Here is a 25,593-nt window from a genome sequence, read left to right as displayed (position 1 = left end):
GCTTCTCTCCCATATTCTTTTAAATTAGAATTTGGTGAATTAAAAAAAAATATGGAATTGTTACTTTTAAGTACATGATTATCTAAGCTAATTACACATGTTCTACATAGCTACAGGCTTCAGGGTGTATGTCTATACTGCATCTGCGTGCAGGCCTCCCAGCCTGGGTCTACAGGCTAGCAGGCTCATGCTAGCACTCTAAAAACAGCTGTGTAAGATGGTGCTTAGACATTATGGTTTGGGCTGGAGCTCAGGCACTAAAGCCCAAACCCCACCATCCAAACCTGTGCTTTAGAGCCTGAGCGCCAGCCCAAACTGCAATGTGTCTCCACAGCTATTTTTAGAGCATATAATCCAAAATGAGCAGAACATGTACATATTTTGCCAAATGCATAATCAATACAATGAAACTATTGTACCACCAAGATGTTGCCTTTAATTCAACTGAATACACTACCCCTATTATGGGGAGTCAGAGGCTCAACTAAGCATTCCCAGCACGATCACGATTTATTTATTTATTTTACTTTATTTTTCAGCAGATACTTTCAATGTAAAAAACAATTCATGACAACTTCTAGATAGATGCAGGTTTGAAGAAGTTATTTGATCAGTCCACAGAAAATGAAATATGAATCTGTATTTGCTAAATCTTTGATATACTGAATCTCAAGTAGGGTCTGATCAAAAATCTACTGATGTCAGCGAGAATCTTTCCACTGGGCGTTGGGTCAGATCCATAGGATATAGCTATCTCCTCCTCTCCCCTCCCCCCGATTTCTACAGAAATACTACAGACTGTAGAATAAAAGCAACATACTTTGATATTGTATTTCATATCACTAGATAAAGACTTAAAGTCTGGTCCTGCACCAATGAAGTCAATGGGAACTTTGCAATTGACTTTGATGGGAGCAGGATCACCTCTAATGAGAATAGTCTTGTTTTTTTAATGTTGCTCTGGGAAAAATATGCTGTACAACTATGCCGTTTTGGGAATCATTTCAATTAGATCAGGTTTTGTACCACACTATATTAATCTAAAGCCATGTATTTTCTTTTTAAAAAATGTTTTCTGGAGCAGAAAATTAATTGGAAACATTAGATCCCCTGTCAAGTATACTCCAGCATATTCCCTATTAGTGGAATATATAATGTAGCTGGTCAAATGGAATGACATCATACTACAGATGAGCAGAAGACAGCCTAAGAAAGGGCAAGTCTGGATAATTTTGCATTGCAATAGCTAATTTGTAAGCTGTACACATCATATTTAAAGAGTATCATCCAGAAAAACTGGTCTCCACAGAGGTCACTTTAAGAGAAATGTTAGTAGCGGATATGTTCTGCCTTAACACACACTGAATATATTTCTACAGTCCCTTACTGATTATTTATGAACCGCTGATGCTGTGGCTTTGTCATAATTTACAAGTAATTCATGTACTTTGACATTGTTAGAAAAACAGACAACTATGTATTGTAAATCGTTATAGATTTAGTTATTATAAGTAACCAGGTTCAAAATTAAGGAGGCACTGGGTCCTCCCGAAGTCTGGGAGTATTAGGGTTTTGAGTTTAGTTCAGCATATAGTAGAGTGAAGTTTGAATCAAAACTTTCCCAAAAGTTCAAGAGTCTTTGCATCTGGGGTATCAGTTTGGGCCCATCTATAATGACACTATTAATATTCACACACATAACACTACATTTACATAATATTAAGAGCAGCAAAAAGTCCTGTGGCACCTTATAGACTAACAGACGTATTGGAGCATGAGCTTTCGTGGGTAAATACCCACTTCTTCGGATACTTGATAATTTTAAGAATTTGTCAAAAATTAAAACGTGAGGAATTCAGAGATAGGACCAAACATACATAATTGTAATTTCACTGCCAGAACTAAGGGTATCTGTTATTTAGTTCAGTCTCCTATCATCAGAGGTACCTGAGCTCATTCTTCTTCTTAATTATTATTAATACTTTGCATTTCTATAGCCCCTTTCATCTGAGGATCTCAAAGCATTTTACAAGCATTAATTAAGCCTCTCAGAACCCTTTCTACAATTCAACACCGGTCCTTTTCTTTTAGCCAATGGTATGAGATAAAGGCATGACAGACTAAGTTAAGACTTAGAGTTTGAGGCTCAATTTTGAATTTCCTATAAATCTATCATTAAACTCACTAAAAGAGGAATTTGACATCATAGAGTCATTACAAAAAATCCTGAAAGAAACAAGAGACTAGATCATACTATACACTACAGTGGTTTTATCAAAGCCATAGTTTTGTTATACAAGAGCAGAACACCTTTTTAAACTTTGAACTGCTGACATGTAACTTAAAAATTACTAGAGTGAGCATTTTCAAATCAAATGTTGCTATGGGGATAAAACCTTTTATTGCGGGGTCCAGCGCACCATACATTTTTGTTAGAGAAGGACTGAAGACAGTGTTCAGATCTGGATCAGGTATAGGATGGAGTTTGAAATTAGATTATGGCTAGTATTTGGATTTGGCTTCTATAGTGCCAAAACCTTTGGAACTGCTCTTGTGAGATTTCAGTTTTTAACTCTGTTTTCTGCCATTTTGGACTTGACATTTCAGCCACATTTGAACCAAAACCATAAGAGTTGGTTAAATCCATGGATCCAAGTCTGAAACAGATACTCTCTTATTGCCCTGAAGAAACTGAAAGGGATCTGAGATTCTACCGCTGGCCCATTTTTGGTGTAAATGTACTAGTTGTAAATCCCTGTAGATGGGACTCCGATAGCAAATGCTGATACAATCATAACTGCAACATATTGCAAACTATGGTGCCATCATTCTAGAACTAAGAAATAATTCTGCCTTAGACCAAAGATGACAGCATATTTCCCAAAGGTATTATGCTGAGTGGGGAAAAAAGATTGTTATGTATTTTAACATGTTTTACATTGAAATGAAAGCGCAGCAGCCTAAAATTACAAACTGGTGAATACAAAGAAAATGTCAAAATATGGTATCTGGGTAGTGGAATAAAGTACTGCATTACACTTAATAAATTGCTATGACTTGGAATTCTATATAAAAGTAAATAAGTTAACATATTCCACTTACCTTTGAAATGTTACTTGATCGACTTGTAGAGCGCCCTGGGGATTTGTCATGCTGGAAAACAAAATTGGACGAATTACTGAATTAGGTGTAACCTAGACCCTACGAGCTCAGACTGAGAAGAAACTGAACTCTTTAATCTTGACTGTGAACATACCGAGTTCTGTGCATACACTTGTGTGTTAGTCCACACGTCGTATACTCTCCAGCAGCTCAGCAACTGGCTGACAAAATTGCTCATACTGTGCACGCTAAGAAAAACTGAGCATGCTATAAAAAAATACAGTGGAGACATTAATTTGAATTCTGAATTGCTGTTCAATGTGGCCTCTTTTTGTTTGTTTTCCATGAACGCTTGAGCGAAGAGGTTTGAATATGCATTAATGTTGGGAAGTGCTTGATGTGAACACCCCTATCTGCATGTAAATAAAGATACGTTGTACACAAATATAGGCATTCAATATTCCCACTGATCTCTGTTCATGAAATTTCAATCATCCACTTATGGAGAACAAATGGCAACAAAATGTAGCTTAAGTGACCAATCACACACTGTGAACAACAAATTGTGACTTGTCAGAGACAGTCACAGTAAATAGCTCACAAATATTATATATGCTTAAATATACTAGCATAAAGTGTTTGTTGAATGATTACTAATAAATCAAATTGTGTTTGCAGACAATTCACAGAAAAAGGGCTCCATTGGTTCAATTAACTATTCAGTAATAATACTTCTGCCACTCTTGTATCAGCTTAACTTAGTCTGATAAAAGATGCCTTCTCAAATCTGGATCTCCCTTTTCTAAGAATTTTATTTTGAAGCATAGAGCTCATCCATTCACTGCACCTACTATTCCACTGTTGTATGTTGGAGACAGTAATGTTTTTGTGAAGTTAATACAAAATCAATATTGCTGTTGCAGTTACAGTTCGTGGGTCCAAATATAGTTGGTGCCTCACCCAGGGCTGTCTCCAGGCACCAGCCTGGCAAGCAGGTGCTTGGGGCGGCCGCTCCGGAGAGGGGCGGCATGTCCAGGTATTCGGCGGCAATTTGGCGGACTGTCCCTCACTCCCGCTCGGAGCAAAAGACCTCTCGCCGAATTGTTGCTACAGATCGCGATCGCGGCTTTTTTTTTTTGGCTGCTTGGGGCGGCCAAAACCCTGGAGCCGGCCCTGGCGTCACCTTAATAAAAAGTTTGGGAACTGCTGAGATAACAGATGCTCCTTTAGCTCAAGTGATTTAGTTTTGTGTTTTTAGCCCTTAAGGTCCCGGATTCAATCCCCTCTGCACTGGCAATTCCCCACTGTTGGGGAGGAAGGTCTCTGTTCAGGCCCATAATTTCCTGCATGCCATTTAGAGGTTTAAGTGGGGTACCTTGAATGTAGGCCCAGAGAGTCCATAATACATTTGGCATGGATATAAAACTGATGTTTGAGACTGTATATTTAAAAAAAATTTCCCAGAGTAAACACTATGAAAACCTACATAAATAGTGCCTGGTTCAAAATTCAGCTCTTCTGGGAAGTAATAAGCTACCAGAATCACACCAGCATTTGAATCCACCATCTGGGTTGATAAGAAAAACAGATTATGACCTCCATAAAATATGTATTTTTTTCACATTATATTTTTCAGGTTATATTTTCTACCCTATTTTAAAAGTCTGAAATAATTTTCAAAAAGAAACTTGTTGCATTGTTTGGTCTTAATTGCTGTCAGCATGGAAAAGCTGTTTTTCACACAGGTAGGTGGTGCAAAATGGTAAAAGCTTTTTCTGACAATGCAGGGTACTCACATTTAATCCCCAAACAAAGTTTCCAGTGACTGGGAAGGAAATCTCATCTTCAGAAAACTAACGCATGAGAATTAAATGAACTCATTCTTTTCTTTGCTCTCCAGAGAATGCAGATTTTCTGAGTTTACTGTAAATTGGGCCCCCAATCCAGTCAGATTCCAATTTGGGGAAGTAACATGAATATTTTTGGTGAAGTACTAATAAGTGTGTTTTATTTGATGCTGTCAAACATGTTGTCAGTACTATTGAGGTTTTCTGAAAGAAGTGGAAACGTCAGTTACTTCATTCTCAATTAGAATTTAACAAACGTGAAGTTTCCTCTGGAAAACTTTCAATTTGTCTTGCAAAAATAGAATATTGATATTACTACCCAGCAAACATAAATTAAGGGCATACACTGCATTAAAGATATCCGCAAGATCTGGCCATCCAAGCACCATTTCTGAAGCAATCTGCCAAACCAGAGTTAACTCCTGACAGAAACTACAGCAGTTTGTTTCTAAGTTTTATAACACATTCCAAAACTTTTCCGTGAGACAACCAACACATTTGTGAATGAAGCAGGTCAGTATCATCAGTTGTGCCCATCATAGAACACAAATAGCAAGTAAACATGAATTCAAGTGTTTGCTTTGACAAAGTTTACTATTGTAATGGCACTATTAAGAACTTCATGCTATTCTGCACCCATTTGTTTTGTTGCCAGTGCTTCGCGGTGGATAATGCAGTACAATATACAGTACATTGCGTTAGCATTCAGTACAATTTCTTTAGTGTTTCATAGTGGCAGCTCCGTCTGTACAAATGCCCACACAGTTTTTCCTATTTATATTGTTGGTGATTATAAATTCATTTAGTAGTTAAAAAATTTCCTCCCCTATTGCATGACTTGGAATTTTTCTGAATAAAAGCATTTTTTCCCCATTAAAGTCCCCCTCTCATACAAACCATACAAATGCTACTTCTTGGCTTTTTGAGCCATGTTAGTTGACTCATCCAATTGTAGTGTGCATGTATCCCTAGCCTTAATTTCTCAAAGACCTGTGTTTTGATATCAGAAGCTATATCTTAAATTCTTCTGTGTACAGTGTTGTCAGGCAGTGGGATAGTTTCCAGTTTTCAGGCAGCTTCAGTACCAATCATGACTTCACAGGTCAATAGCTGCTGGAAGCAGAAGTTGTTCTCCAATCATGCGAGGTGTTTTATTTTTCATTATCCTCGATGATCTGAGATAGGATGCCCGCAATGGTGCTTCTGACACTGTTGCACCTTTACATAAGCAAATTTGTTGTTGCATTTTTTTCTTGCTGTTTATTCGTAAAATGCAATTTACCAGTTTATCAATTAAATAAGGATATCTGGTGTTCAGATGCTGCTGCAATTTCGATGGCTACATGGATTCATTTGTTAATACCTCAGAACAAGCCAGGCACTGTGGTTTTTGATTTTCTCTGGGACCTACAATCCAAAATCAAATTTTCAAGAATTCTCATCATACTTCTTGATCACAGATTTTGGCACTTTCACTCTTTGTTCACTGTTTGTTCTACTGGATTCTTTACTTGAAGCATGTATACATTGATGCTTGTCTATAACTACGTTGCTGTTTCTAACGTAAATATCAGGCGTATTCTACAACGTCACAAGTGTTATGCTGATATGAGACAGTTGTTAATGTTATTATATGAGAGTTACTTTAATTTTTAAACAGCTTTGAAAAGTTTCTTAGGAGATAGCCGCAGATAACCAGCCATATTATTAATGCTCATAATTTAATTTCTGATGCCAACGTTATGCAATTACTCTGAAGTGAAAGTTGGAAACTGACACCCTACATGCAAAAAGTGTTGAGTTCTACTCTGACGATTGAATAACAGCTGACCTTGAACACTTTGGTATGCTTACGTATTCTTAAAAACCCAATTAAAATGGAAATATGTAAATTTAGAACCAGGAAGCAAATCACTGTGCTGTTTAAGGAACACCAGTCTGTTATATTGAGAATTGCTGTCACCTCCCAGCACCCATTTAAATAAATCCTGAAATATGGCGACCCATCTAGAATCTTCCTGCAATCCACTGGTTCATCAGGACCTATCATTTGGTGAATATTATATTATCTGGTAGCAATAGTAGGCTCTGTTTCTTTCATGTGGACCAGCCACGAGACGGGGATGCAAGATGCAATGAAATAATGGGTTACATTCACAAGTTCTGTAAGCCCTAAAATTCACATTTATGGACTCACACAGCAAATCCACAATCAAACTAGTATTTATATTTTGAACTACCAGGTCTGAGAGCACAACTAGCATTCTGGGATTGTGCAAAAGCTTATGCACCAACAATGACATATAAAAAATGGAGGCGCAAATTACAGACTCTGTTTAAAGATCTGGCTCTTGACTAGAACTTTGTACTTCTTTCATGTGAGTCGCTTCTAAGGTGCATCACAGCAAGGCTCCCTATTGCAAATCTTACAAAAGTGAGTACCACTCCTTCATTTCCCCTAAAGAGACAAGGATTCCTATGTCTGAGATCTACTGTCATCCACTCCTTGAAAACCATCAACTCAACCACTAAATCATCCATCCTTGAAAACTCCAGGTCTACCTTACTGCTGCATGCATGAAGAAAAAGAAGAGAAGAGAGACTTTGAGCAAATCAGTTATTTCAAAGAAACATCCAGTTATCCAGAAGCACACCAAAATAAAATTAAATAGAATAAAAGTTAAGATGGTTGAGATTATGTAGATTAAAGGCAGAGCTCTTAACTCAAGACCACATTAAATTAGGTGGTGTGTGCTAATAGGGAGAGCATAATAACAGAGCTGCAATGAAGTTATGACTATAGAAATTTGCCCTTAAATGACTCCTGGTGTAACACCATATGTAATTTTGAAGCTGAATTTCAAAATCAATGGTTTAGTTTCTTGAAATACGTTTTCTTGTTGAAGAACTTATTCCCTTTCATGGAAGAGTCACTTTTGCTGAAAAACAGGCTGTGTTTTTCTGTACACTTGATATCATTTTACATTTAAAAGCTATTGTAAAAGAAACAACCATATGTTCAAACATCTATTTTTATTCTTATTTTCATATATCAGGAAAGTGTATTATCACGTTCTTCCTAATAGGTCTCTTGCAATAAAAACCAGCATTAATACTTGACAATTTTATAAGACTTCATAGCATGAATTAAAGTGCTTTAAAAGGTGTAAACTTGTTCGCTCGCATTTTAAAAAATTCAAAACAAAATGCTTTTAAAGCATATTATATCAATTACAAAACCACAACACTATGTCTGGAGAGACCTACAGTAAAAAGTTTCATAGAGCAGCATTTAAGATATTTTATTATTCCATAACACCAATGGTAAATTATATTGAATTCCTTGTAGTGGTAATTTAATAGTAAGCCTTTACAGTGATATTTTATACAGTAAGCCAGTCAACAGGTTTTAAGGAAACTATGGCCCTATGTTTCTTCTTGGAGTTCCACTCCTCCAATTCCATTCTAGACCCTCTCCAATCCAGCTTCTTCCACTTTGCACTCCAGTGAAATCACTCTCACCAAAGTCTTTAATGACTTCTTTATAGTTATAGCTGAGAACCAGTACACCATCCTCATCCTCCTTGAGCTGTCAACCACTTTTGACACCACTGACCATGCTCCTCCTCTTGAAATTCTTGTCATCCCATGGCTTCAGTCCTCTCTGGATTCTCTAATTGCTTCTTCCTCCTTCAGAGGATCCTCCTTATGCCCCTTCCAGCTTTCTGTTAGCGCTCCCTAGGGCTCTGTCCTTGGTCTCTCTCTTCTTTCTTTACATATTATCACTGGGTAATCTCATCCACAAATATAAGTTCAACTACCATTTCTATGCACATGAATCACAGATCTGCCTCTCTACTCTAGACCGGTCTCCTTCTGTCCAAATTGAAATCTCAGCCTGTCTCTCTGACATCTTCTCATAGATGTCTAGCCATCAGCTCAAGTTCAGCATAGCTAATATAGATCTCTTAATCTTTCCTCACATACCTACCTCTTTTCTCTTAGGACAACACCACCATTCTACCAACCAGTCAGCAAACATTGAGGGTCTTGCGGCTTGTTTCCCATAGGAAGAGAAATTGATGGTAGAGTTGCTTTGATTCATTCCTGTTTATTTACAAACAATGTAAATAAAGTCCTGTTTCTTTGAACACAGCAGGAACCAAACAGAAGACTGTTTCCTTGCTCAACATTCCCAAGCCTCTTTTTTCTAGCCAGCACTATAGCCAGGAAGCCTCTCTCTCTTAGCTTTCTCTCAAGGTCACTCTACAAGTGCTTCTCTGGCTGTCCTTGGCTTTCTGCTGCCTTCTCTGTCCACTTTTGTGGTGTTGCTAGCTACATCTGTTCTCTTACACACACAGCTCCACCAAAAACAATACTCAGCCCTCTGCATTTGCATTCAGTCCTCTGCCCACAGAGCTCAGCACTTGACTGGCCTTGCAGGTGGCCTGTGTTTTGGGCCTTGGCTCCTATTGTTTCAACTATTTTACATCAAAAGCAGTCTAACTGCTTCTTACATTTATCCTTAATGAAGGGCAGCTATTATGGTTACCAACTTCACCTAATTCCCAGCATAGCAGTACTAATAAACTAAGAATTTTGTAGCTGAGTCGCCACAATCTTCAAAGATATGATTATTTAATTGAATGAAATAAGAGTCAACACTAGAGCTGTGAGGGACCTGAAATTTCCATTTTGTGGCAAATTCAATTGTTTTGACATTTGTTTTAATTCTGAATTAGAGGAAAGAATTTAGAAATTTTCTGAAAAACAAAATTTTGGAGAAAATTGGTTTGGGTCAATCAGAATATTTCATCTAGGTAAAATTAAAATGTTTTGTTTTAATTTAGACTTTTTACGTTTTTATTGTGTAAAATAAAAACGTTCAAAAGCAAAAGTTGTTTTGAAACAAAAAAAATCTAAATGTGCCATTGCAAAAATGTTGAGGGGGATTGTTTCAGCCTTATCAAAATACTTCTTTCCCCTACCCTCATGCCCCATTTTTTCTAAATGAAAAAAGTCTAAATTGATACATTCCCATGTTTCAATAAGGAAATGGCATTTTCCGACGGAACGATACTATACTGGAAAATTTTCAACCAGCTCTAGTCATGCAATACTATACAGCACAATCCAAAGGACCATACAGGACTGCAATATCTCCTCTCTTCTGTACATTGAGATGTCACTGTTCTCAATCTTTAGCATCTTACATCATGGTCTAGTGGGCTGACTGTGAGGCCATGAATTTCTGAGTTTAATCCCAGCCATGCTATTTATTTGCATCATAGTCTCAGTCATTTAACTTATTAATTAGTATCATTCCCATTTTTAAAGGTGATGCAAACACATACTTACCTATTATTGCTATTTCACAGGGGCATTGCGACAATTAATTAGTCTTGGTGAAATCACTCTGAATATGTAAAGACCAACTCATAAAAGCTAAGTAATAGTATGATATTCACGTATACAGGTGCCACTTGTTACTTATCAAGGCCTGTAAGTAATTCTGGAGACAACATGTCCATGAAGAAATACCATGTGATGAGATGAACATGAGGAATTTCATTATGTCCAGGTGCCACTGGAAGATATACAAAAGAACAAATCTAGTGAGGTTCAGGAAGCGATGCAAAGAATCCAAAAACTCACTTTGTGCTTTTTTCTGCAAAAATGAGGCAAAAGGGTAAAATGATGGATAGAGTTGTTTTGATCGAACCAACATGTACAAGGTGAGAGGCTGCTACGTAGAGGGGTTGTACCTTGCTACGTAGAGGGGTTGCACCTCAGTACGTCAGGAGTGATGTGTAACTTATTTGTATCTGTGTATAAGAATGCATCCCTGAGTGTTGTCTTTGTCCGGCCGAGGAGGCAGTGGAAAGTCCCGCCAGTGACTGAGCCGGGTCCATTGCCAAGAGACAATCTCTCGTAGTATGCCCGGTAGACTAAGTAATCTACAGGGAACTGCAACTGTGTCTGAGGTCGCAATAAACCTGGTCAACATGACTTTGCATCTTACTAGACTCTGTGGTCACTGCGGGTTCTCTTCGGGTCTGCTGGGTCAGCTATCTGCGCAGAGCTGGGACAGCACACAGAGGGGACACACGCACGCAGCTGAGTGATATCAACATAGGAGAAAGCAGAGCACCACACCGGTAGCCTCTGACAACACTCTGAATATATGGTTTTGGTGTCTCTCAAGGACACCATTTCTCATTAAGCATTGTTTAAATTATTTTATGTTAAATGTAGTTGTTATATTATGGGGAAACCACACACACGACTGAAAAATGCTTTTTAGTGTGACTGTTTTTTGTTTTAACTTATTATTATCCGTCTCCAAAAAAGAGGACAGAAAGGAAGGTTGATACCATCTCACAAAGGGAAGGATAAGATTTTGCAGTAGAGAAAAGTATAGCAAGTCCCAAGGCTTTGGAGAGTTAATGTTATTTTCTAACATTTCAGTTGCATAAATTTGAACATACTGAAATTTATTCATAGTGGAAATTACTTAGACCTGAGAAACACAAAGGTCTTAACACAAGGAACAGGAATTAATGAGTATTCTTTAAGCTCTTTTGAATTATTCTTACATTTGAAATAACCTACCAAAGTACAATTAATAAAATAAGGCTAAGCATATCTTCTGAATATTGAGTCCAAAAGAATGGACAGATCTTTGACCACCAGGTAAGATAGCATATACTTTGTGAATATTTGGCAACATTTGCTCCAATTAAAAATAAAAATGGAGACTTTAAAATACAGTAACTCAAATAACTGTTTTAATTTCTAATATGTACAAACCTGAGTTATTAAAGCAAATATTAGCTTAAGGAATCCTTAGTGAGATCATTCTAGTGGCAACAGGCTGAGCTGCAGAGAACTTCATTGAAAATACTCTAAAATGATTGCTCTCTGGGCTGATCAAGTTGGGAAAATAGTTCAGTATTTCTGCTAGGAAATTCATGCAGCAATATTCATGAAAACATTGAATGGGCTCATCCATCTTCTCTTGATAGTGGCAGTGTCCAGGATTTTGTTACCACCACAGATAGATATAACTTCCCAGTCGGAAAGTTGCATTCCACACCATGATACACGAGGTAATGAGGATAAATGAGGAAAATTTTAAATTGTGGGGAAAAAGTTGAGGACTCCACTTAGGCTCATTGTCTTGTAAAGAGAAGGCATGATAGCAAGAAAGAACTCTCTAGATGTTTGAGGTCTTCACCTCAGTAGATAAAAATAGTAAAGTAGAGTGCATTTTCAAAGCTGTGTGAAGTACTGGTAGAGTGAGAACAAATTCTCAGCACTTGTACTTGTTAAGATGGAGGAAATTGATACACATGCCCTAGAATGATGTTAAATATACTTTTTAAATGACTTGTAATGAAAGTTCTGCTTAGAGATAAAGATAAAAAAAGTGTAGTTACAGACAGCACTGGATCTGCAGTCTGAACAAGGCTATCCCGCACGCCCATGCATGGCACCTGCACAGTAACATTCTAGAGATGCAGTTCTAGGTCCACAAGCCATTTCAAGGCCTCATCTGAGGGTGAACTAGTTGGCCTATACCTGTCAGGACCTTAGCTCCTTTCTAGTTATTGGTATAGGAAAAGAAGTGAGGGTCAAATGCATCTGTGCTAAAGAAGAAACTGAGAAGATGACCTGCCAGCAGGAGCACCATAGACTGTTTCACATGTCCAAAATGTACCAGAAAACTAGGGAATTTTTCCATCCGCTGCGGGGAGGGGGGGTTGGTCCAGCAGCTGTAGGAGCCATATTGAAGGATGTCAGAGCGAACAGAGATTTCTAAAAGGCTCTGAAGTGGGCAACTTTGGCCCAGGAGTGCACCAGAATGGTGAGAGATCAAGAAGGTAAAGAGTATAAAGAATCATGACCATGAAAAATGTTGTACGTTTAGTCTGTTAGTTTTTAAAGGAAGTGTTTTCTGTGACTATTCAGTATTTTGCTTACTAAGCAATACAAGTCCTATAATTATCTATTGTTCACATGCACCATGACCCTAAATCACCATGCATCATTTCAAAATCATTTACACCTCAATGAATCTTAACAGCAGAAGCAGAAAAAGTTCTCTTTTACTTTTTTCAGAAATGACACAAACACTCAATTTTCTGACTTCAAAATTTTAGAGGTTCATTCACCACTAATTATTACCTACAATTTTAGAAGTTCAGTTTGGACATAAACATCTAACTTTTTGATGTTTTTATGAAGCCTGAACTTATTTGAAACTGATCTAGAACGGATGTTGGAAATCTCAAAAGACCAGGCCTTCATGGGAGATTTACAGCAACAACAGGATTTGTCTAAGGATAACCTTTCACAAAAGATTGTTGGTATTTTCACTTTCAACCCCAATAAAAAGTGACAGTAAAAACAGTGAAAATAAAGCTTAAAACTAAGCTTTTTTCAAACCTCATAGGTTGGTTCAATTTGCGGGTTAAGATTGGGTTAGTCATTTTATCTGAAGTGTCTTACAATAAAAAGTACAATATTTTAAAATAGTATCTCAAAATACCACAGCTTCCAACAGTAATATTAAAGTGCATTGGGCTACAATTATAAAATACTGTCATTCTGTATAAGGCTATTTGCCTTTTTTTTTTTCTTCTGTACAGCACTCAGCAAATAGTCAGCACCAAAAATAATAAATAATGATATTGACTGCCTAAAATAACTTTTTAAGGTCCCATTTACATACAAGAAATATTAGCCATCCAAAATGAAAGCTCTAATACAGAAAAATTACAGCACGGAACCGGTCTGCCTCAACAACACAAAAAATGAAACATCAGGATTGCTTTACTTTAGCTCACAGGCCCTTACATGGTACAATTTAGACCCTCCACTTTACCCTGCCAGCTCCATTTGTGTGTGAAAAGAATACACCTACAACACTTTTCTGGTGCAGTCTTGCAGTGTGTGAGTAGTGCATTCCTGTGAATCTAAATAAAGTTCGTAGATTCAGGGATGAGCTGAAGGAGGAATCTCAGGAAGCCAATGTGTTAAAAGTTTAATAAAACCAAAAGAGCAAATGGAGTGGTTTCCTTGCTTTCCTCTCATCTTATCTAGTGTTATCACTTGGTACGCATCAAGAGATTGAAGAGTAAATATTTTTCCGTTTGGTATGAACCAAGCTGCATCAAATGGCAGATATTTTTCAAAAAATTCCAGAGCAGGATTCTTTGGACTCCCTGCAAGATCTTCCCCGTTACACAAGCTGAACGCTACTGCATAGTATCAATATGCTTGGTACATAGTTATGAAACATTTCCAACAAATGCCGTAAATATGGGCTTGTTTATGGTTGTGCGACACATGAAGAGACTCTCCAGTCCCTGACCATTCCTCTCTTGAGGCCGATGGAGCCACAGCATTTGTCACAGTGCAAGGAAGACAATTTTATGGCAATATCTGCAGCTGATAGACAGATCTCATTCCACACCTACCAGTGTTGTATTTGGCAAATAGCCATTTCAGGGAAATGATTTCTTCTCAGCATTTACTCAAAAAGTAAATCTACACTCCCACTAGTGAAGGGAAAACTAGTGCCAAATTAATAGAGCACTTTTTGATGCTATTTATCATTACACCAACTCAAATAGTGGGCCAGATCCTGATACTCTTCCATTGAATAGTACCTTTCTTCACAAACAGTTCTACTGAAGTCAATGGATACCTTTGTAAAGAAGGGTGCCAATCAACAAAGATGATCAGAATGTGACCCAATATCTTTCTGATTTGAAACTGCTAATTGCAATGTAATGAGACTTGGAGCAATTTACCTCACAGGCCAAACTGAGTCAATAGTGTACGTACTGTTACAGTGTGAGGGTTTCACAGTAATGCTTTTGCCTGCAATTACAAGTACAATTTTCACGCTACCATATTCAGTTACTATCCTTGCATTACTCTGACGCACAAGGTCAGAAACTGCATTCAGAACAGAATAAATATATCCTTGACTTAAAAACAAAATAAATTATCCATTAGTGAAACATTAGTGGTTGCTTTTCCATGATATAATCAGGTAAAAAAAATCACATAGAGCACATAATGGGGAGGTTTCAGGTATGCTTTAAAGTGAAATAGACATGACTGTCCAAAAAAAATAAAATAAAATCAGATGTGCTACAGCAAGGGCCTTTTTTTGCTTTGTTGTGTTTTATCCATGTGGGAATTTTGTAGCAGTCCTTATCAAAACTCCAAGCAAAATGAATATACAGTTTCAAGGAGAATTACTGACTAAGTCCAATACACAGACATGATATTAATTACATGTCATATGACTAAGTATTTTTGAGTGATCCCAAGATAAAAAGCCTATCAGAAGCTTTACTGGAAAACAATTACTAGCTTATGGGTATGACATTATAGGAATAAAACCAAGGGAAGATATCAAAGGCTAGGATTGCAAGAGACCCATGTATGAGGGTAGAAGAGCGAGGAACAATCTCTCTACACACACACCTTGCACAGCTGTGCATGGGCCTCTCAAAAAAAATCTCTTCCATTTTGGGGAGTGCAGAGACTGTTTGACCTGCTCCCTGCCAGAGTCAGGATGCCAAGAAAGAGTGGGGGAGGATTGGAGATATGGCCATGATCCTCCTCTGCACCAGCCTGTGGAGAGGTGGCAGCACACAATCTGATATAGCAGATAGAACAGATCACACCCTCGCCTCCTTCCCCCCCCCCCCCTGTGCACAAGGAAAAAACCTGAAGAATGATCTCTCTAGTCCTCCTCCTGGGCCAGTGCAGTTCTGCAGCCTCCTCTACTCAGGGACAGCAGTGGAAGTGCTACAGTCTAGTCTCACCCCCAAATGATTGAGATTGTTAACACCAGAGAAGGGAATTAAGGGGACATGTAATATGCACAGAAAGTAAATATTACAACATTACCCATATTCGGTATTACTCAAATGCAATTTGCTGCATCTTTAACACATTTCCCCACTTTTGTCCCTTGGATGTAAAGATTTCAGGATAGATCTGAACAACAATCAACACACTGCTGCACGGCCGCATATCTTCTGCTTTCTTTGATACAGACCAGCACTGTGAATTGCAACTACAGATGGGGATTAACTAGTGCTGTTGTCCTTTCCCAAAAGTAAAGCAGCCTCCTTTCTTCCATCTCTTTCCCAAATGTCATCACCTATCACAGCCTGTGAAAACCAACACACCCTTCAATCTCAGGATTAAATTAATATAACAGTGCATTTCTTCACCTAGTGATGACTATCTTTTTTCCACACTATATGGAATGTTATCTACATTCTAAGCTTTGGACAGCTTTGACAGTTGTGGCACAGATAAATATTGAGTCACAGGTCCAGTGTGTGTTCATTGACAGCAGAAAGGATTCCTAGCCACATTTATCTAGCTCTCCTATGCCCCGACTTACAGGCTAAGATGTGATGGAAAGCATGTTATTGTGTAATGATACATTTATCCTTAGATGCCATTTGCCATCACGGCATTGCACGAAACAAATGGACTGCAATATCTCAATACTGTTAGTAAACGTTGGATACAAAACTTAGTTAACTTAGAGGTAGTTTCTCAAGTGCATTTCCTACCAGCACTATGACTGAAAAATCAAGGTAATCACTAATTAGGGCACTATTATCACCATTCCTTAACACCTACACATTATAATACCTAAACACATTTAGAGACACGCCACCACCAGAGGAAACTTCCTGTCACTTCCACCATATAGCTAATTCCTCACAGTCACATCAAAATTCAGTTTCTACTCTAACCTCAACATTTTAAAAGAAAGTAATAACATATTATAGGTCAGACTTAAGGTTGTGCATTGGAGTGTGATACTGAGGAATCGGATATGTGCATTGTGAGTGGTTGTCAATTGTAAGTGGAGAGGAGAGAGAGTACGTGCTTTGCCATTATTTTCCTATACAAATTTCAAAAGGAGAAAAAAAACATCAGAGGAAGACTATAGATAAGAGTAAACAAAAAGAAATTATCAGATTGAATGTAAGTGACATTCACAAAAGATTATGAAGATAAATGGCAGGTACTTCACAAATGCTGATTAGATGGAGAAATACAGTACAGAAGATTAGATAGACAAAGAAAAATGAAAGAAGGAAATGAAGAGGGAAGGAGAGAAAGTGAAAGCAAACTTATTAAATATCACAATTGTCCCTACTACCTTCAGAACATACTGTGTCAAAAGGCAGAACTATACGTGAAGTCACAGATCATTCTTGAGCATAAACCTATTTTTAAAAGTTTGTCCTATACACAGTTCTTTAAGACAAGGAGTGAACTTCAGGGAAGGAAGGGTAGTTATATCAATGCATTAATTTTAGCTTTCAAAGTGGATAACAGGAGCAAACTGCACACAAGAAAAGATCATATTGATATTTAAATACATGGATCATCCTTTTCTTATTTATTAACTTTTATATTCTATATAACATCTAATTTTGGGATATACATGTTTTCTTAATACTGCAGCAATGTTCTGGTTTTCTATATAGCACTATTTGCCCATGTATTTCTCTGCAGCAAGTATAAGCTCTCTTCATTATTCATCCATCTAAATACAGTCTGTTTTATTTCTCTATGGCATCCCCACAACATTAATCATAGCGCTGTAGTTATAAAAGGTAGCAATATAATTTGTGATAGATTTCTGCATGTCAAAACCACCTTCTGTTACTTGCTTGCTAATGTCTAAATTACCTGGCAATTATAAATGACCTGCATGATTGCACAAATACTTGATTTACATTAATTTATTATTGGAGACCTGCTAGGGGAGCTTCGATATTTGGTGGCTGTTGATAAAGATAGCTTATGTTGTAAAACTGCAACTCTTGGTTTTGTATCTTTCTTTCTTACCATTGTTCATCTACCGAAAATCAAGACAAACACCTTGGTAGGCACAAAAACATTCAAATAGCTCAGTAAAATGTAGCAAATGTAACAAATAGCTTGTGGGTTTAAATCTATTTTCCTAATTTATTAGCATTGCTTCAACCTCACTTTGTCCCCTGCAGCATAAAAGGCATGCCTTTGTGTCATCACACATCCCTGATCCAGTAAAGTAAAGCAACTAGTTGCCTCTTATTTTTATGTATGAAGGAGTTCACTGTGCCTACAGGACCTCCCCTTCTAATTAAGCCTGATAAATGTACAATTGCTAGGTGTCTAGTTTTCGACCAGAATATCCAGTCGAAAAGGGACCATGGTGGCTCCGATCAGCACTGCCGACCGGGCCATTAAAAGTCCAGTAAGCCCGCGTCCCAACCCTGAGCCTACAAGACTCAGTCTTGGCTGTCAGTCTCCTTTTTATTAGCATCCTGAACTCTGATCCAAATAAATTTGAACCACCATGTGGAATTTTGAGCTAGGTGTCTTTAGGTCCTGCTAAATTCTTTGTTCTCTGGATATTCTGGGATGCAGCTATGAAATTAACTTATTTTGCACACTGGAGTGTATTTTCTCCTCTAGTTTTCTCTTATTTGAGGTGTGCCCTTCCACTGGTTATTGTATTTTAAGGCTCACAGTAAAACCCCAGCAGTTGATGGATTTTTCTCCCCTGAATATTCTATCCTCATAATTACCTCCCTGTATTGTACTTCCCCATATGAATGTTCCTGATGGTCCACACATAAATTTGAGCAAATTGCCATGATCAAAAACAGTAGAGGGCATCATAGGAAAAGAGGTGATCTTTGCCATTTTCTTTCCATATGTTCCTCCTTCCAACTTTGAATTCTGAGTGTGATACACGTTCATCTTTTCTCTATGAATTATCAGTATATTCGCATTCTTTAATTTGGAAGACAAATTAATTTGTTTTGGAAGCCAGAATAATTCACTTTGGATTCCAGTCATAGTAATTGGCAGACAATAGTCAATTAACATCAGAGATGAAAGACTCTAGGTGGCCAAGTACTTGTCTAACAGGCAAAATACATTTCAAAGGAAAGAACATTAATTAAATACACCAGGTCTAGGTAGCTCAATTACAATAGAGCTATAAAACACTTAACTTGATTATTTTATGTACTGTAGCATCCAGCCATTCTTCATACTATATTTACTGATTAGAGTTTGCTTTAAAGGGACAATGAAGAAATGAACCAAATGATGAAATCCAGTTTCTTGTATGTAAACGGGAAGTGAGAGAAACATGACTTTATTACATAAAACTCTCTATTTTTAAGGGAAGAGACCTGATGGAGGGCTGCACCTCCTACCAGCCTTGAATTGTCTAATGTGGTACATGCTGTTTCCAAGGGATTACTCATTAGGGTGAAACTTTTACTGAAGAAACTTGATGCCTGTCTTATTTTTCCTTAATCTTTTCTATCTTTAACACTATTCCTTTCAGTATAAATTAAACTGAAGAAATGTGCACCTGTAAAACATGTTACTATAATTATAAGGATTTTAATTAAGCATCCCCACCCCAAACAAATGCACAATACACCCAAAACAGGATTCAAACAATTCTTAGTGAAGCCTTTGTCTTGATTAAATTACTGTAATAATAATTAAAATAATACCACTGATAACCTATGCGAATACTTTTCATCTGCATATCTCAAAGCACTTTACTAAAATTGGTAAGTATCATTACCTCTGTATTATTCATAGGAAGGCGAGAGTGATTAAGTGACTTGCTTAAGGTTACACAGCAATTCTGTGGCAGATAGTTATAGAACCCAAGTATCCTATTACCTAATCCAGTGCTTTATCTACTGGGTGCATTACTTCCCATAATTAATAATTACTAAGTGTATTCTCTTCTTCAACCAAGGCCTCCCTGAGACTGTCACTTTTTGTAGCATGGAAGGTGATGCTGATGAGCAAGATAAAAGATTTCCCCATCATCGTTATCATACTGGAGATCACCACTTTTAGAAATCCTGTTCATGCACAAAAAAACCCATGAAAAATGAATCTGACCGTTCTTATGAGGTTTTGAGACCATTTCCAAACTCACTACCTCAAAGAACTTTAAAAATAGCTGATCTGGGCTAACTGATTTATCCTGGGAATTATCCCATACCACCTTTTACTCTACCAACATCAGTGGAGTTTAGTGGAAGGTTTCTCATTCTTTTATAGGACTGAAATCCTTCCCTTTTTGCCCCAGAAAAGAGGGAGGAAAAATGGGAGAGGCACACACACACACACACACACACACACAAAAGATATAAGAGTGTAGTAAGATTATAGTTCCAGAGAAAAGTATTTTGTTATACAGGCTTCACAGATTGCAGTATAATGGCTCTCAGGTGCTGTAAATCAGAGGACTTCAATCTCTATCTTTGTGTTACACAAAGAGTACAGCATTCCCTGCATACCCTGCAAATTTAGTCACATTCACTAGCCTCTCTCCATGATAAAAATAAAATGAAGTATCCTGACTGAAATCCAAACCACTATTTGTATTTAAATTTCTTTATTTTCACTAAGGGTTTTTTCCCCTTCCTCATACTGTATGGTGTGACCCTTATTGATCTAATTGATTCATTATACCCCTCACTGTTCATTAATTATTAAATCAGTTGGTCTCTTAAATCTGACCTATTTATAGTCCTATGACAATAGAAACCAAAGCTTTTTAGCAGTCCTGCCCTTTGACTATGAAATATACTTCCTCATGCCATTTGTAATGCTCAATCTGTGCAGCAATTCAAAATTGGGTTGTTGTTGCTTTTAACTGTTCTTAACTCCTGGAAATTTCATAATGTGTACCACACTCTGTGGCTTCTTTGGGAAGAGTGTTATATAAGTGTAAATTGCTATTGCTGATGGGCCAAATTCTGCTCTCAGCAAGGTGAATTTGGAGTACAGGTAAACCCTAATGTAGCAAACACCAAGTAACTGAAGTTTAGTTACATCCACTTAAGTTGCAGGAGTGGAGCTTCAGCCCTGAAACATACCTAAGCTGTTCTCAGGGTGAGCAAATACTTAGCAGGACTGAAGTTCCTAGTTATGAGAAGCTTTCAGTGCCTTGTGTACTCCATTGGTTTCACTGGGACTATTCATGGAGTTAGGTACTATGCATTGTGTAATGGGGACAGAACCACGCTCTTAATTGTCTGACCCAAGACCTAGGCAGGCAAAGTGTCATGCATGCAGCACTCATTTAATTTTCTCCAGAAGAGCTGCTTATTTGAAAGAAACCTATTAACTGTATTTGTAAGCAAAGTGTTTGGGTTTATGAGGAAGCCTGCTATAATCAAGCAGGTGGGTACCCTACCGGTGCTGATGTGGAGTAGAGAAGGGGGTAGGTCTGCGCTGCAGTCAGAGGGTGTGACTGCAGCTCATGCAGACATAACCGAGCTCTCTTTAATCTAGCTAGCTTGGGTACCAGAACAATGAAGGCATGTCAGCATGCATTTCAGCAGCCTGTCCAGAATGCTGCATAATTACTCATACTGCTAGCCCACACTGAAGCCCATACTCGATGGGGACCCCATCTTCAAAGAAATCTTCCCTGAACCTCCTCTTCTGGCCTTCAAACAACCCCAACCTCTCCAACTCATAATCAGAAGCAAGCTCCCCACAGACCAGGACACACCACTCAAAACGGCACCAGACCCTGCTAGAACAACAGATCCAAACCTGTAGATATATCTCCACCCGCTACAATGATCAACCCCCCAACACATCTTTCAAGATCCCTGGGTCCTACACATGTCTATCGCAACATGTGGTGTACCTCATCCAGTGCACTAAATGTCCCAATAACAACCATGTGGGTGAAACCAGACAATCACTAGGTACCCAAATGAACTCACACAGGAAAATGATAAAAGAAACACCACATCACCAGTGGGTGACTACTTCTCACAAAACGATCACTCTGTATCTGACCTCTCGGTCCTCATCCTCAATGGAAACTGCACAACATTTTCAAAAGATGAGCCTAGGAGCTTAAATTCATAATGCTGTAAGACACTGAAAATCATGGACTGAATAAGAGACACTGGATTTATACCCACTAACAACCCTCTACCCCTGCTGCCTTTCCCCTCTTGACCAGAAGGGGGGTAACTGGCCACTCCACCTTGAATGGTCCCTTGAAATGTGTGTTAATTACTTATGCTAAACAATCTGTTCCACCTTGTATTTAGCTGTGACACTTTGAGTACCTTTCCCAAATCTGAAGAAGAGCTCTGTGTAGTTCAAGAGCCGGTCTCTATCACTAACAGAAGTTGGTCCAATAAAAGATATATCTCACCCACCTTGTCTCTCTAGTATCCTGGGATCATTGGAGCTATAACACTGCATATACCTCTAAAAGCATGTGTGACTATTATGATGAAGTCAGATTTATCAATAGATAAGGATGACACCACAACATGAGGAAACAGAAATGTAGCAAGAGCACAAATGACTTGTTAAATCCTGCACTTAAATCCTGCAGATACAAACACGTGCCTTACCAGCCATGACCAGATCCAGATCTCAGTTACACCAGTGTGAACCTGAAGTATCTTCACTGAAATTACTCTAGATTTATACCACAACTGTTTTGTTTGCTTGTTTGTTTTGTAGGCACTGAGATATTCAGAATAGCACAGGATGTCTGAAGCGACAGAACACTATTTTATTGCTAAAGCTCACTTGCTTCCCTTTTACTACGCATCGCGCTACCCAATAGATTTAACATTTCATTTAAAAGCTAAATCTTAATCCTCTTTTCCATTTTTCATAAAGTTTAAAGGTTTGAATGGGAGTGCTGCATATTTGGTCCTCAGAACGGGGTTAGAGAAGGACAGCTAGTTGAAAGCCACAAATTGCCCCTTAGTGACCTCCCCTACCCAGCTCATTCTTGGGGCTGTCTCTCTGACCAAAGAAAACATAGAATCTTTGAGAGTACTAGAAGATATCCCACCCTCAACAAAGGGAAGAGTTATTTGTACAGCATACAATTCCTTAGTCAGGACCTAATAATTTTAATAGAAACATGAAACCAAAGTGCATGTAAAAGAGTGACACTGACAGAGTAGCTGGTTGACTATAATGTAAAGACCTTGCAGGCAATTCTTAATTCCACCTAACCACACCTTCATGCTTGAGAAAATTGTCCTTTGCATGATCAGGACAGAACAACATCCAACCTTTCTCTGAGTTGCTACAAATAGTTATTTACCAGATGATGTGATCTTTAGCACAGAATGTATTTATTTTATTCATCTCTCTTAATTACTGCACAGAATTTTGAGTAATGTAATGGGATTACACCCTGACACGGAGATTCACTTGAATGTTTGCCCACTGTATGCTATGAATTTAAATTAGAGAATTGTCACACTTCCTAGCTCAGTGGTCCCCAAACTTTTCCTCTCGTGTCCCTCCTGGCATTAATAGAATGTGGCTGTGCCCCCCATCGCTGGTTGGGAGCGAAGCCGCAGCAAGAAGCAGAAACCAGGGACGGAGAGCGGGAACCACGGCTGGGGCCAGGGGCATGGCTGGAATGGAGCTGGGGGCAAAGTGGTGCTGAGCGGCACTCCCTCCCTGCCCTCTTGTGCCGCACCCCTCATTCCTCTGCATCCCTCTAGGACTGCGCACCCCACAGTTTGGGGACCACTGTCATAGATGAACAATGTATTTGTTTTTGTTTGTTTTTATGGGTACTAGCTGTTAAAAATTACCATTGAAATGATTTATTTACTCATTCATGGACCATTTTAATTAGTTTTTTAAACTGCGGTTAATATCTTATGTTTTTCCTCTTTCCGTTGCTGTAGAAAACCATGTAGTCTGGCTGGCTCCATTTTATCTCTTTCTCTGCTATCTCTCTCGGGGAAACATGCATCCCTCAAAACAGCAATAAAAGTATATTCTAATCACCATTCCCATTCTGAATAGATATCACATTTTTCTTTTTTTATTCGAGGGCATTCTTAAGGGGATAGTTTCTCCAGGTTTTCAATCTGCAGTTTATCTCCAGCTTTCTTCATGTATGCTTTGTAGCTTCCAGAAAGAATATAAGACATCGGGCAATGCTCCACCAGCAATGCCTGGGCCAGATCCTCAGCTGATACCAATGCAGCAGTTTACATGAGCGGAGGATCTGCCTCAGTCACATGGTTGAGATAATTTACACTTTGCAGTATGTGGCTTGGAACATATCTTCAGTGAGATAGATTTGTGGAAACCTGGCCTCAATGCCTATATAAACTACACAAAAATGTGACTCAAGTTGTAATCAAAATTGAGAGGATGCTCAAAGTAATGATTCATGGTATATAACATATCAGTAAACCAATGCATTACCCTGAGCTTAATAACATACATAAGTACACAGGAGATGATGGACTAATCTGAGCCATCTACACTGAGTTATCAAATTAAATACTTACCACTGTATGAAAATTTCTTCTTACTTTGTAGATAAAATTGTGCCTAGTTGGGAAGAACTCTCTGCCTCCAGATGGCAGGACAGTATTATGAAGGAACAAGTTTTCTCTCCTTAGAGTATCAGTCTCGGTTACTCTAAAATACTGAATGTGCTGTGAATACTTTGTGCGATAACTAGAGCTGGGCAAAAAATTTCAGACAAAATTTTTAATAAACAAATGACCTTTTCAGAAAACAAAACTACTTTGTTCACTGTTGGATTCCCCCAAAAGCTTAGTCACAAGTTTTTAACATTTTTTTCCGAATCAGAACAGTTACCAACTTTTCTGTTTACCAAAACCTGGCTTTTTGATAAATGAAACATTTTTATAACCATTTTGATAAGAATTTCAATAATGTTTTAATAAAAATTCCACTAAAATAAAAACAATTAAAATAGGTGTACTTGGATCCCTGTGAAATAACTTCAAAATTTTTCACCATTTTTTGATGGCCACTAGAATGAACTGGGCTCATTACTGAGATTAGTGGTGCTTCTTTGGTGGCCAGCTTCTCTTAAAGAACCATATATGCAGCTGTTGCTCAAGCAATCATTCCTTGATATTTACAGTCTGGCCAAGTGTTGCCCTGTATCTAATAATATTTCATTCTGAGTTAAAACTAGTTAAAAGGTAGTGATGGACTTGCAGGTCACAGGAGGGATAAGCAGGGCTTGCTTTTGGTTGGCTGCATTTCTTTCTTGCTGCATATTCCCCAAGAGAGGTGATGGAAAATTCTCTTTCCTTTAAGGGCGAGTTCTTATGTTCTGCAGGATTCAATCTCATCTCCCCTCTTGTTTAAGAAGTACACCTCTACCCCGATATAACATGACCCAATATAACACAAATTCGGATATAATGCGGTAAAGCAGTGCTCTGGGGGGGCAGGGCTGCGCACTCCGGTGGATCAAAGCAAGTTCGATATAATGCGGTTTCATCTATAACTCAATAAGATTTTTTTTGGCTCCCGAGGATAGTGTTATATCGAGGTAGAGGTGTATATGGGCCTCTTGGAGAGTTAGGGATGACCCCTGCATTGTAGTGTAGTCAGTACGGTATTGATACCTAATTATATATTTCCATCTCATTTGATCCAGTCAAAGCTGTTGAATGCCTTACCAAGTAGCTGCAGTGTTGCTGTAGAGGAGATCTCTGTGTAAGCTCAAAACCTTGTATCTCTCAACTACAGAAGTTGGTTCAATAGACGATAT

At 38.2% G+C, this 25,593-nt stretch overlaps 1 protein-coding gene across 2 annotated transcripts in view; it reads right to left on the bottom strand.

The window, feature by feature from the left end:
• The window catches only part of MARCHF1 (membrane associated ring-CH-type finger 1), a 234,781-nt gene that overhangs the window by 89,745 nt on the left and 119,443 nt on the right, over nt 1-25,593 (bottom strand). For both annotated transcript variants that reach the window (XM_054030754.1, XM_054030751.1), the window contains exon 3: nt 3,103-3,153. In XM_054030754.1, the coding sequence (XP_053886729.1) occupies nt 3,103-3,153 (51 nt within the window). The remainder of the gene's footprint in view (nt 1-3,102; nt 3,154-25,593) is intronic.

The sequence above is a fragment of the Malaclemys terrapin genome, chromosome 5 (genome assembly GCF_027887155.1).
Source record: "Malaclemys terrapin pileata isolate rMalTer1 chromosome 5, rMalTer1.hap1, whole genome shotgun sequence".
NCBI lineage: Eukaryota > Metazoa > Chordata > Testudines > Emydidae > Malaclemys > Malaclemys terrapin.
This window is presented reverse-complemented; position numbering and strand designations above follow the sequence as displayed.